The 17,256-nt window shown below is 37.7% G+C and overlaps 2 protein-coding genes across 2 annotated transcripts; both read left to right on the forward strand.

The window, feature by feature from the left end:
• The first annotated feature begins 402 nt into the window (after positions 1-402).
• On the forward strand, positions 403-1,868 carry LOC137724350 (uncharacterized). The gene is made up of 2 exons (XM_068463088.2): positions 403-665; positions 845-1,868. Exons 1-2 carry the CDS (start codon positions 536-538, stop codon positions 1,723-1,725), a joined length of 1,011 nt encoding a protein of 336 aa, XP_068319189.2. The 5' UTR covers positions 403-535; the 3' UTR covers positions 1,726-1,868.
• Positions 1,869-8,453: 6,585 nt separating this feature from the next.
• On the forward strand, positions 8,454-16,602 carry LOC137725822 (Transducin/WD40 repeat-like superfamily protein). The gene is made up of 13 exons (XM_068464617.2): positions 8,454-8,685; positions 8,780-8,910; positions 10,403-10,546; positions 10,936-11,066; positions 12,873-13,106; positions 13,315-13,493; positions 13,769-13,869; positions 14,550-14,705; positions 15,098-15,159; positions 15,246-15,303; positions 15,696-15,816; positions 15,882-15,992; positions 16,079-16,602. The coding sequence occupies exons 1-13, from the start codon at positions 8,676-8,678 to the stop codon at positions 16,195-16,197; spliced, it is 1,557 nt and encodes a 518-aa protein (XP_068320718.2). The 5' UTR covers positions 8,454-8,675; the 3' UTR covers positions 16,198-16,602.
• Positions 16,603-17,256: the final 654 nt, after the last annotated feature.

Genomic DNA, 17,256 nt, shown 5'->3' on the forward strand with positions numbered 1-17,256 from the left:
AGGGATTTACATTGCACGACTTTTCTCTTTCTGCACACATCTATTTGATTTTTTATTATTATTATCTTTAAGGAGACTTACAAAAACATGGGTGTGTAAAAAAAAAAAAAAAAAAAAAAAGAGTGGGGCAATCATTTCCCTGTATTAATTAGAGATAAAATATGATCCTTACTAATTGCAATGTTACTCCACAAATCAAACAGTTCATTTTAAGGAGGACCATGCTTTGTAATTTCTTATTAACTATTATTAAAGAAAAGTGTAACAATCAAGTTAATTGAGAGCCATATGGTTGATGAGACAGTGAAGCTACCAAAACACTCAAAGAGAGACTCAGTGATCCTCTCTCTCTCTCTCTCTCTCTCTCTCTCTCTCTCTCTCTCTCTCTCTCTCTCACTCACAATAAGGTATGTTTACCTTTTTCTAAATGGGATGTTTAAGGAACATATTTAAGGTAAACAAGCCACATCCAGACATGGCGATTAATGGTGTGTGCTAATTAATATTGAAAGAGCTGGAGGATCAACAGAAAAAGATGGGCCATCACTGTTGCAGCAAACAGAAAATTAAGAGAGGACTGTGGTCTCCTGAAGAAGATGAGAAGCTATTGAATCACATCAACACCTTTGGCCATGGTTCGTGGAGCTCTGTCCCAAAACTAGCTGGTACGTGTGTATTTCCGTAGCCATCAATTATTGTTATTCATATTCTCTCAGCAGAGATATGGACACTTAGCTAAATTGACTAGAACAGTGTGTTTCCTTCTGCACATATCAGTTTGAAAACTCTTCCTTAATTATTTCAACGATGTCGTTTTGTGATCTTGTTACATTGTTAATTGCAGGTTTGGAGAGGTGTGGAAAAAGTTGCAGATTGAGGTGGATAAACTATTTGAGACCAGATCTCAAGAGGGGTCCATTTTCTGAGATAGAAGAGAGAACCATCGTAGATGTTCATAGGATTTTAGGCAACAAATGGGCTCAGATAGCCAAGCATTTACCAGGTAGAACAGACAACGAGGTCAAGAATTTTTGGAACTCATGCATCAAGAAGAAGCTCATTGCACAAGGTTTTGATCCCAACACCCACAACCTTCTCCCTTCTTCCAAAGCTAACCCTAGTAACATCAACAACAACAACAATAATATTCATGCATGCAATATTTTTTCTCCATCTTCTTTTTTCTCTGTAAATTCTTCACATGTCTCAGCAGATACTTCCATAGACATATTGGAAGCACCTTATCTCACATTACCTTCTACTTCATCTCCACGTACAAATCATGTCGATATCTCGTTGCATGAAAGATCAACCATATCAACCTGTGAATTCCAAAACCCTAATATGGTTTGGAGTACTACTCTAGTCCAAGATCAAATTAATCCAATTGTTTTAACAGAGTTCATGGGGATTAATAATGTCCCAACAATCTCCACCTCTCACTCATATCCAATATCAGAGCTTGAAAATATTGTAAATGAGAGCTTTCAACCCATAACTAAATCCACAAACCCAAAAGACATGCTATTGCAATCACAACAGGAGGAGGCTTGTGAAGTGGTGGAAAATGAGAATCCCAGTGTGTTGAATGGTGCACAGGCAAACATAGATGCTTCATTTGGGAGCTCTAACTTTGATTTGGATTTTATGGAGTCTACAGAATTGCCTTGTGGAATGTATAATTACCAACCGAGTCCAATGGATCAACTTACATGGAATGGTTAGGCAATTTGGGACTTCTTTTTTTTTTAGCAAATATGACTTTTCCTTTTTTGGTTTAGGGGGCTTTAATATTTTGTTTTGTTCTTGTAGTTATCTTTTGACTCTACTATGTGAATAATTTTTTGTATATTGATATATTTACACTAAGGATGAGTGAATAAATTAGTTTTGAACTCGCGATCTACAAAATTTGAATTTAAGATTTTTTACTTATAAGGAAAGAGAAATACACTAAACCGTAATACTAATTAACTCTATGGTGCAAATATTAATTGTTGACTTAAGAGTACTTTCTTTTTTAAAATTTCGTTGCTAAAATCATCATGCAGTTACCCACCGAACGCCATTTTTTTGTTGACAAACAAATATGAACAACGCACCACCAATACGACTGCATTCCTCTCGAGCTTAGACCATGTATCTAGACCTTTATTTCTTTTTTTGTTTTCCGATCGGTTCATGAGTGGGAGATGAGAATTCGAGCTTAAAACTTATTTTGAAAGATAAATACTACTAAATTAAAAGTTAGTTAATTAGAAGTTGATTTAAGTGATGAAGGCCTAGTGTTTGGAGGAAGTTACGACCTGATCAAGTTGTTCCCATGGAATCATTACCCTAGAGCGTGCAACCCATGGCCGCCCATCGAGTGGCTCGCGTGTGCTGCAGTTTCTATGTCACCCACTTTGTATTGGGTTCGAAATCCAACCGGATGTGGTGCTTTTCTTCTTTGCCTTGGTTTTGTCCCACTAGGTTTCTCCAAAGAGAAATGTTAAGGGGACTCCCTCATAAGTGAGACTCTTTATGGACTTTCCGTCATTTCATTTTTTTGGCACAATTTCCATACCAACATTATAAAACATTGTGCCAAAACGATGAGGTGATGGAAAGTCTCATTAACATTTTTCTACTCCAAAATAAAGTCTTTGAAGTCTAAGTTTCTTATTTATTTTTTTCAGAAACAAAAATTAAAGATTTCCACATCCTGAGGATCGGGTGGTCTTCGTCTTTGGATACTTGACAATGTTTCATTGCTCCAAACATCTTTTCGTGTATGAATACCTAGTATGCTATGGAGTATCCTATAAACATAAGATACCATATACATTGAAAGTCTGACACAATAAAATTTTCACTTTCCCAAAAGTTGGGTTATGATCATTTAATCTCTCCCCTCATTTTCACATACTAATCTTTACCCACCTCCATCTTTTGAAATTTTGTTAAAGATTGATGATTGACTAACACTATTTGACTAATCCATGTTTGTGATAACCATGATAATATCAGTTGATAATGAAAAATTGGTCGTTTCCGTTTTTCACCTTCACTTTGTTATGAATTGATGAAATTGACATAAAAAAAATTGAATCCTGCAACTCACATGATCAAACTTGAAAAAATTATGAACAAATATTAATTGGAAGTGAATAGTCCAAGTGATAATTTAAAGATGCACAAACCCATCCTTACGCATGCTCACTTTTTTTTTTCGTCAAATGCATGCTCACTTTTCTCATAGATAATTAGGCTTATTTTTAACTACACTTTTCGAACTCAATTTCAATCTCACTTTACTCCTTGAAATTTAAAAGTCGCCATTTTGCTTTCTGAAACTCAATTTTGATCCCACTTTGCCTCCTTAAACTCAAAAGCCGTCACTTTACTTCCTGGAACTCAATATCTCATCCACTTTAGCTTGTTTCTATGTATTCCGTTAAGTTTACTTAGATGGCATAATTAGGGCCAACTTATGACTGACGTGACATAAGTTTGTCATATTACCAATTCAAGGAGTAAAGTAGTGACTTTTGAATTTCAAGTACCAAAATGGATCGAAATCAAATTTTAGGAAGCGTAGTTAAAAATAAGGAAAACTAATGAAAAGAGCTTCAAAACTTTGAGTTTTAACAAAAAAACTATGTTATAACTTTTTTTAATGATAAAGACAAGAAAAAGAAAAAAAAAGAAAAAAAAGAAAAAAAACCTAACTAAAGGCGTGTGCAAAGAGCACCCAACCAATCCTTAGGGGTAGGCAAACAAGTCCTGGACTCGCGGATCGGGGTGGGTCCAAATCTTTAAAATTCAACACAAGGCGAGGTGGGCCAGGTCCAAGTTAATAGCAGGGCGGCGCAGGTCCAAATCCTGGAAGAAATGGGCCCCCAACCTGAACCGATTTCCACCCCAAATGATCTTCGAAGAAATCATCAAAAGCTCCACCACCATCTTCTCCCTCTTTGCCTTGATCTGCTTTCGGGAGCTCTACTGTTGGAAATGTGCCCTAAAACCAATCATATGATGATACTTTACGGACATTTCACAAAGTTAAACTAATGTAGTTTAAATGTAAAGGGCAAAGATTATTGTTTGAGCCGTCTCATATAAATGTTATATGCTTAAACGATAAGTCCAAGGAATATGTGATTGGAAGAATGCGATCTAAAGAAGTTAGATTCATGAGACCATTCTTTCGTTGACACATCCTAAACGTTCCTGATCATAGGATTGTCAATTGGGCATTGACAGTCCGTTAAGATCAGTACGTGCTATGTCTTCTCTCAGGGAGAGTGACTAGTCTCGAGTCATTGGTGTGTGTGACATCAAGACAAGTACGTAGGTGCTCAATAGAGAATGAGTTCACTGAACACGATCAACGAAGAGTTCTCATATTCATGTCACATGAGAACTCATGGTTGGGATAATGCAAATTAGTCTTTTGACCTGAGGCATCACAGTTGTCTTGTGGTTAGGTCCTTAATCTTTGATTATGTCAAAGTCACTCCATCAGGAGGGTGTCCACGGCATCATTGGGGTTAAGCCACTTAGCCATGGAGGCAAGTGAATGCGCAACAAGGGATCTCTAACCTTCAAACTGTTTGAGGGAGAATACTCTATGATATGATTAAGAATCTTTGGCCAAAGTATGAATGAGATTTAGGAATGTGTTCCAAATCACATTCAAGGTAATCATATAAGCACAAGACTCACATTGGATAGTAGACATGAATAAACTATCAATCCAAACAATGTGGTCAAGAGTATTGTATGTTAATTAATCAAACGAATAAGTTCGTTAAAGACCTCGGGTTAGTTTTGGGCCGCAAGGCCCAATGGGATTTGAATGTCAAGCCCATTAACTCAAGTTGTATGACAACTTGAATAAACAAAGGGCTTGAAAGCCCAATAAACCCTATAGGCCAGCCATGTTAGAAGAATAGGGCTTTTGGTCCATTAGGTCACTTATTTGAAGGGACTATATAAAGGACTTTATAGCCTAAAATTCATTAAGGGTTGTTTTTGGGGAAAGGATGAGAACACAAGCTCTCCTTTCTCTCTAAAATTTCGGCCACCTTGGAGGGATCATCTAGCAATCAAACTCCTCCAAGGTCACTCATTTCTTCTTCATTATGCCTTGGTGATGAATCATTAGAGGTTCTCAATTTTGGGAACTTTGGAGAAACCTTTTTCATCCATCCAAATCCATAGATCTAAGATGCAAGGAATGAAGGCCCTCTCTTTGGGTGATTAGCCTTTGTTTAAATACAAAGAGGAATCTACAAAGGTATATATTTCAACTCACTTTGTTTTGAGTTGATTATTGGTTCACCATTTTACTAGGCTTTGAACATTCATGGGTAATGTTTTGTTTTTAAGTGCATGTTAGCATGATTCCGCCTTTAATTTGTTAATTGCATGCTAATGATGTTGCTTAAATGAACATGTCATCTTCCAAAATAATCCTTCATCTACATCCTACTCCAAAGGATCCACACTTTCATCGAAGACTTTTCAAACGGAAGCCGGATATGGCTCTTCTTCCAGATATAATCCCTCACCAACAGTTTCCCTAAGCTCACCCTCAACTTCTCCACCTTGCTTGACATCCTTCCCGTCAAGGAGCTCCGATTAAACGACTATGTCGAGGAGGCCATCTCTCTCATCCGCACCCAGTGCTCCCGCAGCACCACAAAATTACTCGTTAATCTGAGAGACGATGGCATCTGCCGTGAGGTTTGCTTCATGCTTGACAGCCTCAGGAGTGAAATCGTCCCCGACCATTTCAAGCTCTTTAGAGTCTTCGCGCAATTAGGGATTTGAAATGGTTTAGATTGCAGATAGGAGTTAGAGAGCCTCCAGGACAAGTTCCAAAACCAGACGAAAGACGAGTTTGAGTGGGAGAATGAGTGAGGAGTTGGTGTCATTGACGCTGTTGATTTCATCATCGAAGACCAACCTCTCTTTTCTAGGTCCCATGGTCGCCAAGCTTTTCAAGGTCCTACAGCGTCCTCGATGCCATTGACTTCATCGCCATCGTCGGAGGATTTCGATCTCGTCACAAATTTGGTGACACGTGGCAGTAGATCACTCCATCCCAGTAGATTACACACCTGCCCACTGCTTCGATCTGAACGAACTAGTCAGGAGAGCTAAAGAAGAAGAGGAGAAAAAAAAACCCTTGGACACGACCTGATTCAAACGGGCTGGGTAAAGTCTGATTCCTGTATTACAATTTGTTGTACCTGCCCTGATCCGACCCGTTTCTTTTAAACCCGGGTTCAGTCCGGTCCCTTCAAAATTGGGCCCGGCACAGCCCGTGCCCAGCCCTAACCAATCATTCAGTTGCATAACCCTTTGACATAATCCAAGTATATTTTTTTCCTTTAAAATTAAAATTTCAAATTGAAGTGGGTTCCGTTCGATTCAGAACCGCATTTGGGGTGGTATGGTTAAGATGAAGTCAATCAGGTGTGGGCGTTGATGTTGATCTCTATCATGTTTTTTTTATTTTTTTTTATTTTTATCTTTTAGCCATGCATGACTTTAATGGCATAGACGTTGATCTCTATCATGTTTTTTTTAAAAAGAAAAATCTTTTTATTGCATTTTGGTGAAAGAACTTGAAAATTTGTGACGAACATCTACCGTTAAGTTTCATAAATAGTATAGTATCGTTAAGTTTCATAAACAGTGTTGTACCGTTAAGTTTCATAAACAGTGTTGTACCGTTAAGTTTCATAAACAGTGCAGTAAGTTTCATAAACAATGTTGTACTGTTAAGTTTCATAAATAATGTAGTACCATTAAGTTTTATAAATAGTATAGTAAATTTAACAAATAGTGTAGTAAGTTTCATAAACAGTGTAGTACCATTAAGTTTCATAAACAATTGTTTACCCTAAAAACTATCAAACCTACGTGGCGCGCAGGCTGAGTAATTAATAAGCTAACTACATCCTTCAATTGTATGCGGGGCGTGCCAACTCGTCGGCTGAGCTTGGCTGAGGAGTAAAATGTGTTGATGTTGCATTGAGCACGCTGCTGATTTCTTGATCTTGCGACTGGGGCCAAGGAAGGAACACGCCTCGCCTTTCGGGTTCTAGAGCCTGAAGACAAGACTGCTAGTTCTACGAAGTTCAATATCAAATTCGGCTTTCAATGTGCCGAATGTAGTAACCTGTAACACCTCACTTCGCCGAGATGGTTAATGAGATGACCTTTGCCAATAAGGATTTGAAAATCTTTCTCAATCGAGACTTGGATAGATAACTAGTCGATCTCGACGCAGTGCTGTTTATCCAAAGTGAAGGTGCTCCAAGAACGGCTGATTCTACGACAACAGTGCTGTTTATCCAAACTGAAGATGTCACCGGTTGCCTTCACAGTGTTGTTTATCTAAACTGAATGTGTGTTGGCAGAAAAAGAAAAATAAAAAATGTCAAGATGTTTGAGAGGTTTGTGCAGGGCAATTTGTGTGTTGAATTGGAGAGGAGCTTCAATGTTGCGTGCGACTCTGTATTTATAGTGGCTGTCTTTTGCTTGGCACAACCTGATACTTTGTAGAGTCCAACTACAACTCTAGCTGTGTGAAACTAAAATTGATATGTGTGAAATGCCAAAGCATATCCAACAAAATAAAGCCTATCTAAGCTTTATCACATCACGTCAGAAGCCTAACTCACCTAGGCTTCTTATCAAAACTCCAACAATGGCTTTAAACCCATCTAAAAACATCCATCATCGTGCAAAAAGGCCTAGTCTACCTAGGCTTGTCTCATCATCACCCAAAGCCATCATCTTTATTGACGCATGCATCCTAACCCTATCTAAATGAATTTCAAATTCATTTCTAGCTTCCAAGTCCCGTCAGACATCCCAAATCAATTTGAACTGTACTGTTTGTTTGAGATATAATTCGCATCCTATTTATCTGGTTGAAAAGATACTAAGATAATTCATATTAAAAGATAATTATTATGATAAAAACCATAATATTATCCTTTAACAATGACAAAAATTATCTTCACTTTTTCATCCGACGATTGAGAACTATGCTCCCTCAACAGCCTTGATTACACGGGCCAATGATGTAAATTTGGGTCCAAACAACAGTGTAGTAAGTTTCATAAACAGTTTGTGTGAGGGGCGCGCGGGTTTGCGCGTCAGTTTTTTTTTAAAATATTAAAATTATGTCTTTTTCTTTAAAATTTAAGTTTCTTTTTTATCCTTTTTATTAAAATTTAAGTTTTTTTTCATTAAATAAAGGTATATCATGATTTTTATTAAAATAAACTTAATCCAAATTTTTTGCATGAAAGTTCTCATTAAAAATAAGCCTAGAAAATTACTCATATTATGACATTTGGATGACTCGACCCAAGTTGGATTTGGGTGGACTAAAACAAACCCTTGGTCCAGGGCCCAGCCCAATTTAATAGAATACCCTAAGGTTTGAAGGCAAATGGAGGTCCCAATCTCGCAACGTTTGCCTCCGCCACGGCGCCACCTCAGCAGCCTGGTCACCAACTGGCAGGTTATGGTCGGCACTCGTGACCGTATTGCATGAAGCCCTCCGCCGTTTCGACACTTACACTACCTTCGCTCCTTTTCTGCGCTAAACAACACAAAACACACAGCACCTTCAACGTTTCTCTCTGTTGCTGTTTCTCTGCAAAACCATGGCAGGAGGTACCATATAACATCATCCCTTCAACTTTTTCAGCTTTAATTTTTGTGGGTTTTTCTCAAAATACTGATCAGAATATGAATTCGGCTTCTTCAGATCTTCCTGGGTTTTACTATGATCCGGAGAAGAACAGGTACTTCCCCATCAAGGGCCCAATCCCAGGATCTCGTCGTATGACTGCTCCTGCTTCTTCTTCTGCTTCTTCCAGCGCTCAGACGCCGGCCAAGGTACGCTGGTTGTTCTTTTGAACCCAAATTTTGTGCTTTTCCAGGTTTGCGTGTTTTCTAGGAGTTTTGCCTGTTTTAAAGTTTGTAACTTTGTTGTTTTTACTGTTTTTAAGCTTGACATTGGTCAGGATGTTTCTATGTTTGGTGAGTTTTTACTTGAATATGTTATTTGTTGCTACTTATGTTTTGGTTGGGGGTGGATTGAGAGTTCAATGTTGTGTTCCAATTGCTTTGTTTAATCACTTTTTTTTATTTATTGAGAATTTTTCATGTCATACTCGGAGACCATGAAGTACCAAAGAACGACCGCTTTCGCTACCTAGGATTTATCGTGCAAAAGACCGGAGAATTAGATGGAGACCTCAACTATAGAATACAAGCTGGATGGATGAAGTGGAAGAGTGCATCCGGCGTGTTGTGTGACCGTTGTATGCCACTGAAGCTCAAGGGAAATTTTTATAGGACGGCAATAAGGCCAGCGATGCTGTATGTCACAAAATGTTGGGCGGTGAAGCATCAACACATACATAAAATGGGTGTAGTGGAGATGAGGATGCTTTGTTGGATGTGTGGGTACACGAAAAAGGATAAAATTAGGAATGAAGATATCCGAGGTAAAGTAGGAGTAGCCGAAATTGAAGGAAATATGAAAGAAAATCGGTTACGATGGTTTGGATATGTGCAAAGAAGGTCTACTGACGTTCCGGTTAAAAGATGCAACTACGGGATAGAGGTCCAGGGCTGAAGGAGTAGAAGAAGACTTAGGAAAACTTTGGAAGAGACTCTATGAAAAGACTTAGAGTACTTGGATCTAACGGAGAACATGACACAGAACCGAGCGCAATAGCGTTCTAGGATTCATATAGCCGACCCCACTTAGTGGGAAAAGGCTTTGGTGTTGTTGTTGTTGTATACGAGGTTCTTTACAAATCACTAGAATCGAGCTAGTTTTGAAAGAAAAAAAAAATGGCATGCCGAGAATTTCCGTGTATTCACATATTAAAGTTAGGGAATTGTTATTAGCACTCCAAAATAGTCATACACGCTCGCCACTCACTTATTGTTTGTTTAATTGGGACGAGTGCATGATGACTATGTTGGAGTGTCAATTGCAGTTCTCATAATAGGACTTTGACAAATATAGTGGTTAGGGGAGTAAAATCTGTTGTTGGTTAATGAGTGTGATAGCGGCAAGGTCATGTTCTTGTAGTGATTATTTTCTATTGCTTTGGTTAGCATATTAATGACCTTGATCATAGATTTGTGTTCACCGTTGTAAGATTGCAAATAAACTAGTGAATTTCTAGGCAGGCATCCCTTATATTGTATGTAGTTTTGCATTGCATTACCTATTAAACACTTGGATTTATAGTTGTTTCTTCTTCTCTGAGACTACCATAGCTTCTTTTTCTCTGTTTTGTTATGCTGTAAGTTCGGTGATTTACGTAATTGTCAAAATACTTAACTTTGGTTCTGATTCATCTTGTTGTAGGTGACCAACTCATGTAGGCGAACCAGTGTAAGAACTTCTAAGATGCTTCAGGCTAGGGAGTTATGCGGTAATCTGATTCCTTTCAATAAAGGGAGGTGTAACTTCAATGAGGAATTCCAAAAGGCACAAGCATGCCATCCTGTGGTATGTTGAATTAATATAAGCCTTCGGTTTAAGATTTTAAAGTTAAGGTTACCAGTTATGTTCAAAAAATTATGATTTCCACCAACTTGTTTCCAGTTTTTACTTTCAGCTTGATTAGCACCCTAATTTATGCTGAAAGATTCTTTTGTTCTATTTTTATTAAGGAGATGGATATCCTTTTTCCCTCTTAATAGAGATGTTGTTGGCCCATCAGACGTAATAGTATATATTTGTTTTAAAATTTTATTGTAAGCCTCTGTGAGTCTCTATTTGGCATACAGGGCCAAGTTTAGAATCCAGCAACATATAGGCTACAGCAGGAAACTAGCAATAAATGTACAGCGTGAAATTTGTAATTTGTTTTATTTATGTGTTCTATGAATTTGCAGGTTTGGAAGTATCAGGAAACCAAAGAGTTAACTGATGGCGCTTTGGAGCGGATTCGCATGGATGTACAGACAGAAGGGGGTCAAACTGATACGGACTTTGTATTAGCAGGTGGCATGAATGGCTCTATAAGGTAGAAAAAAGTTTCAGCCTGCTGTTATTTTTCAAGCATTTTTTTCGTCTTTTAAGATTGTTTAATATGTACAAATTTTGTGATAAATTGATAATAGTTGGTAGCATGAAAAAGCGATTGATTATGGTGTTCCAAGAATTTGAAAATGGATCTGTCAGAATGTTAGGAGAATTTATGCAGTATTTAGTTTGTTTGTGCCATGGCTACTGAATAATGTGGTTTCTTTAATACATGTGTCCTGTTACCTGTGGGTCCAAGCCAAAAAGACTTGTTCATATATGAATCTAACTCATATTACCTTCCTACTGAAGAATAAAAGGACAAGATTTTGTTTCATTTTGGAGAGTCACGGAACAACCGAACAATGTAGTAGAAACCACTCCATCTCTTGGATAGGACCGTCTACTTATTTCAAAACAGCCTACAACGTATTGTTCTAGATATGTCCATTTATCATGTTATAAACGCAAAATGTTGAATGGGGTCTTCATTTAAGCAGATTTTTCGAAAACATTTTGTTTGAGGTACTGAAGAATTAGTGTGTGTGTGTGTATGTGTGTGTCTAAAGGTATATGGTATGTAAATACGTCTGGCTATAACTATTTATGCTGGTTGAGAGCATTGAACGTGTTTTGGTTGATGTTTGAGATTCATGTATCTAGATTGACCAGAACAGATCAAATGATGGAAAGGTTTAAGAAATTAGCTTCGATTGGAATTTGGATTTGGAAGTCTTACTTAAGGCATCCTAATATCCCCAACTCATGGCTGATGTCGGAATTAGAAGTTTGACCGTCTCCTTTCCTTTAAGCCATCACATGTTCACTACAAGGAATTACACATATACCAATGGTAAAGCTTTGTAATGTAGAAAACAACCTTTTACCTGCTCATAATCCATATTATCCTGTAGCTCAGAAGGTTAGCGGCCTTTTCCTTCACCAATAAGGACCTTTTTACATAAGTTCATAACCATGGTCCTTCAGGCCTCACATGAGAAATGAGCTGCCTTGGCTGGTTCTAATATTATTTCTAATGACTCAATACCTTAAAAAGCTGCAAAGCAAAGCTGGTAGCATTCCAGAAATTGGCTCCTTCTTCAGATAAGTTTTTGCAAGTGGTATGTCGACGTGGTGTTATGAATCCACCCAAATCATAACATGTAGAATCCCTTATGTTAAACCCTAAAGCCAACATGTTCTATAATTCAAGTGGATGCGTAACACTACATCGGCATGCCAAGGGTGTTACCACCATCACACAAGTAATATTTCTCTTCACCTTTCTATCCATTAGCTTACTCCTGGGTGGGCAGTGTTACTATTAACATATGCTAATATAATACCACAAATAGTATTAGCATTGAATAATACTCTTATGTACGCTTTTTTATTTTCATTATAAAATTGGGGACCTTGGTTTCTGCAACTAAGTTTTAACAATTTTCATTGTGAGATCAGGCCCTGCCGAGCATTTTTTCCTCTCTAGATATATGGCTCCTTGCTTGCAGTACTCCTACTGAATTTGTGGCACCTGTGAGATTGATCAATGACAATCTTTTTAGTATATATGTGGAATTCCTACTTCAAAATGTTTTAAATATTCATTTCTAGTTTTTGTTTTTGCAATAAAATAGTTTCTTGTTTCGTTTCTGTCTTAATCTGCTTGTTCAAGTGTTGGTGTTTATTCGTATTACACGTATGCCTTTTGGAAATTCTTGTCCTCTATGTGGTTCTTCACATATCTTTTTTGTATTTGCTCAAATAATTTATTAGTAACTTTCTTTGAAACATGATGCTCTTGCAGTATTTTTGAAGTTGGAAAAGTTGGGCAGGGTCTTAATTACGGGATGAAATGCAAGGCAGAATGTGTCTGGCCTCTCTCTAGCAAAAGTCAACTGGAGTACAGTGAGGTGCCTGGGCAAATATGGAAACCAGCTCACACTACACCACAAATGCCATCAAACATATCTTCTATAAAAATGTTTGGAAAACAGTCTCCTGGCACAGAAGATGATAGTTCTTGCATCCAGCATATGTTGTATCCTTGCAGACTTAGTTTTTTGTAATGGTTAATATAGAATACCAGTTTGATGTTTGTACTCTTACAAGTGTATTTATTGGACTTCAAACTATAAGAATAATTTCTAGCCTTTCTTACCTTCAATTTTATCTAAAACAATGTTTGGTGTGTCTTGTTGAAGAAAAAACGAATGTTTACTTCTGCAAACCTTAACACAAGAGAACAGGATATCAACGTTGGGAGCTGAGAACTCTGGTGGATCTCTTGTGGTTATTAACCTCCATGAACTACTAAACTTTGATCCAAATAGGACTGTCTTAAGTCAAAATATTTATGAGATTGCAACTTTCAACTGCACTGTTTGGACTACAGATTGTGAATCTGATGGGAGTCGTGCAGTGATTGGTAAGTACTATTCCTGTTTATCTTATTATATCGTAAACAGTGCTAGTCATAAAGGTAGTTTTAATGTTCTCTTATCAACGGACTCCATGATTGGAGACCTGGTCTCCAAATACAAGGACCCTGTTTCTCGAGAAATTTCATGTGCAGACACACACACACACACAGAGTTCTTTCTTGCCTTGGTGTTGCTCTTGCGGGTAGTATGCAGAGTACGCTTGAAGGTAACAGTTTTTAGAAGAAACTTTGTTAAAGATTATTCCTTTTGTTTGTTACAGGAACCAACCTGGGAGCTGCTCTGGTGGATTTGGAAACTGGGAGCGCATCGTGGCTGTTACACAGTAAAAGTGATGTTTTGGCACAACAACTTGTTCACTCGGTAATCTATTGCATAACTTAAGACTTTTGGGAAATCTTTTAAAGTTGCCTGAGTTTATATGCATTTGGAATAAAGGGTTTAACCAGGTACGCTATGGGTAATGAGTGAGTTAATATTCCATACATAGTAGATGTTCAACTCTTAGTAATTACTTTAGGCATTATAATTTTCAGGTTGTACTTTGTTAAGTTATTATTCTTATTTGATACTCCAAAAGCATCCATATATTCCGTACCACCTCCGCTATATTTACTGCTATTAGATGATATCTACATATTTGGAGAATGTCTTATTGGAGGTCAGCAGTATGCGCTCAAGCAGTAGTGAGGTACACATGCATCCATAAGCTAGTTATAGTAGAAATCTTAGCCAGTGATCAACCAATCAGATGCTACTCTCTTGTCTAGTTTGCAGGAGACTCTTAGCAATTTTACGGTAGTGTCTACGTTATTGAAGGTCGAACTTTGTCTTTCTAGGCATGTCGTTGTCACTGATCTCTATACTGCTCAGAATAGTATTCTCCATTCTCGGCCCGCTGTGCAATTATTTATGGTTGATACAAAGCCTAATGCACATTCTAAAGCATCATGAGGCTTGCTGATTCGTATGGAATAGCTTTAACTTTTGTGTAGTAACTTTTTGTATAATTTCTGGACCTCATTTTTGTACTTCTCTTGCAGGGAAATGCTGTTTTATGTGGACTCAGAAATGGAGCAATTGTAACAGTTGATGTTCGTCAGAAACAGGGGTGGTTTCCTGTAAGACCTGTTAGACATAGAATGCGTCACTCACCTTTGGATAACACGCGTGGAATAACTAGTATACAACGGTCTAAGGTATAACGTTGATTGCTGATGTAACAGACTAGCTTTTTTCTGGTGACAGAATTTTTATTTTCTGTTTTTACAAATCAAGCAATCTTCATAAATCATATCTCATATCTGTAAAGTATTGATGTTTTCTAACTCAGAGATTTTATCAATTATTTTGTTTAATATGGTAGCTAATTCTTCTTCTCCAAGTGGAATTGGTTTAATGAAACTATTTTGATTTACTGTGGGGTGGTTCTGTTCCATCAAGTAGCTTAAATTATTTTTGTTTCCGGTCTTTTTGGTGAATATGAAGTAGCTTACTTCCTTTTTTTTTCCGATTACAATCAAGTAGCTTACTTTTCTATTCTACATAAGAATTAAAGTACGGATAATGATCTGAGTATCTTTTTGTGCAGCCTTCTGGAACTGGAAATATACATCCTTCTCATACCACTAAAATGCCTTCATCTATTGCAAGGTTGGTAGGCTTTATTATCTTATAGGATCGGTTTATTTTCTTTAATGTTTTTCATACGTTCTGCTCACTCTGGTTTGATACTCCAGTTTGGTATCACTTCGGTTTGATGATCAGTATTTTTTGGCGAGCTCCATGGATGGAACGGTTAGTTTTTATTTCAAAGTTCAAACACAATACATATTAATTTATTCAGCATCTTTTCTTATGCCTCGTGACACAGGTCTTTAGATGTGTAACGCTTGAAAATCATCAATAAGAACATGAATGTTTTTTACTATCCTTGCTTGAGCTGAATTCATTGTCATCTACACATTCCCATGTTCCTCTCAACACGTCAGATATCTAGCAATCAACTAAAAATTTGCATTCCCTGACTAGAGGTCCAATTTTCTCAAAGAAAAAGAACTGGGTCAATGTCTAGGTAGTAAGTAACCTCAGCAAAAAGGCAAAAACATCCAGATGTGATTTTTTTTTTCTAAGGTTGCTGCTGCAACGATTTTGGTCAATGTCATTCTGATTAGTTCTTGTCTTTTCAGGTGAAGCTTTACGACCAACGCCTAATCCAAAGAGGAGCTGTACAATCTTACGAGGGGCTTGTGAATTCCCATACTCGTTTGCAGCTTGGAGTTGACCCATCTGAGAGATTTGTTATGTCAGGTGAATATTATTATTGCTCACACCATTTATTTTGGCAACTTTTTTCTTATATATATTTCTTTTAGGCGGAGAGGACTGCAATTTACGACTCTGGAGTATTAAGTCTGGTAAACTGCTTTTCGAGGATAAATTCTGTAACACAATCCCCTCAACTGTGTGCTGGCGAAGAGCTGAAAGTACGTGCCCTCTACTTCTCTTGTGCTCTCAGTCTTCTTGCCATTCTCTCCATCTTATTGACCTTTAATTTTCTACTCGTCCGTAGGGTTTAAGGGAGATCGGGATGACAGGCCAAACTACGAATATCTTGATTCCAAAAGTTATGGTTTGGGGGCATGGATTGGATCACAGGAAGGACTATTTTACATGCACTGGCAAGTGTGAAGGGTGCAAAATTGCTCTCACGAAAGTTTATAAATGTTCAAAGCTTGGGATTTCTTTCTATAGTGATGCTCACCATGCCGAAGGCATTATGAGCTCTAACGCAGAGCAACGCAATGGTGAGGAGATAAAAGAAGGAGCGATTAGTGGTCTTGGCCTTCCGAGGAGTTTTGTTTTTATTTCCTTTGTAAAGCTAAAAGCAGGTAGATACTGAGTCTGAAAATAGTACTCGTGTCGAGGTCTGTACCTCCGTTGGTTGAGAGTATTTACCCTTACACTTACGCCACATTAGGCCAGAGTTTGAATCCTGGCTTTTGGTCCTCCCTTAACACCAATTGTAACAAACAAAGAAAATACTTTGTAAAATCATAGTGGAATCTAGTAAAGTGACAATCTTAATTATCAGTATTTATCTGACCATGGAGCAAGGAATTAAAGTGCGACTATTTTAAATATTTTTATTCAAGTTGATTTTACAGTGTGATATTGCATGTCGTGTTTATAGCTCTGCATAAGGAGAGATTCTGTCACAATCATTTGATAGTCTAAGTGGTGTCGTCAACTAATTTGTTCCGTGTTAAAAAAGTGCATGTTTCGTGTTAAAAATCGAACCTACTCATTTAATTTGGTGAAACGGTTGCGAGAGAGAAGACCGTGGTTACATTACACTTGGGCCACTTGTAATAAAGAGAGGTAAGAAAAGACTCTGATGACTTTGATCAAAGGAGACAAGCAATTCTTTTCATCTCTTTATTGGATGACTCGACTGCTGGTGTTTTCTTCGGTGGGTGACTTTTCTATCTTCGTGTTTTATACCCAAGATTTTTACATATGGCAGGGGTATATATAGGGTAAGGGTTGCTTGAGTCTTTGGCACAAAAGTTTCTTATTAAAGTGATAAAAACTCACTCAAAATCAAAAGTGATGACAGAATTATGCTTTGATTCCAAAGGGGAACCACCCTAATCTTTCTCCTCTTGACAATAACACCGTCTCAGAGAGAGAGAGAGAGAGAGAGAGAGAGAGAGAGAGAGAGAGAGAGAGAGCATAATTAGGAAACTT

Source organism: Pyrus communis, chromosome 5, assembly GCF_041283825.1.
Source record: "Pyrus communis isolate YQ-2024b chromosome 5, ASM4128382v1, whole genome shotgun sequence".
Taxonomy (NCBI): domain Eukaryota; kingdom Viridiplantae; phylum Streptophyta; class Magnoliopsida; order Rosales; family Rosaceae; genus Pyrus; species Pyrus communis.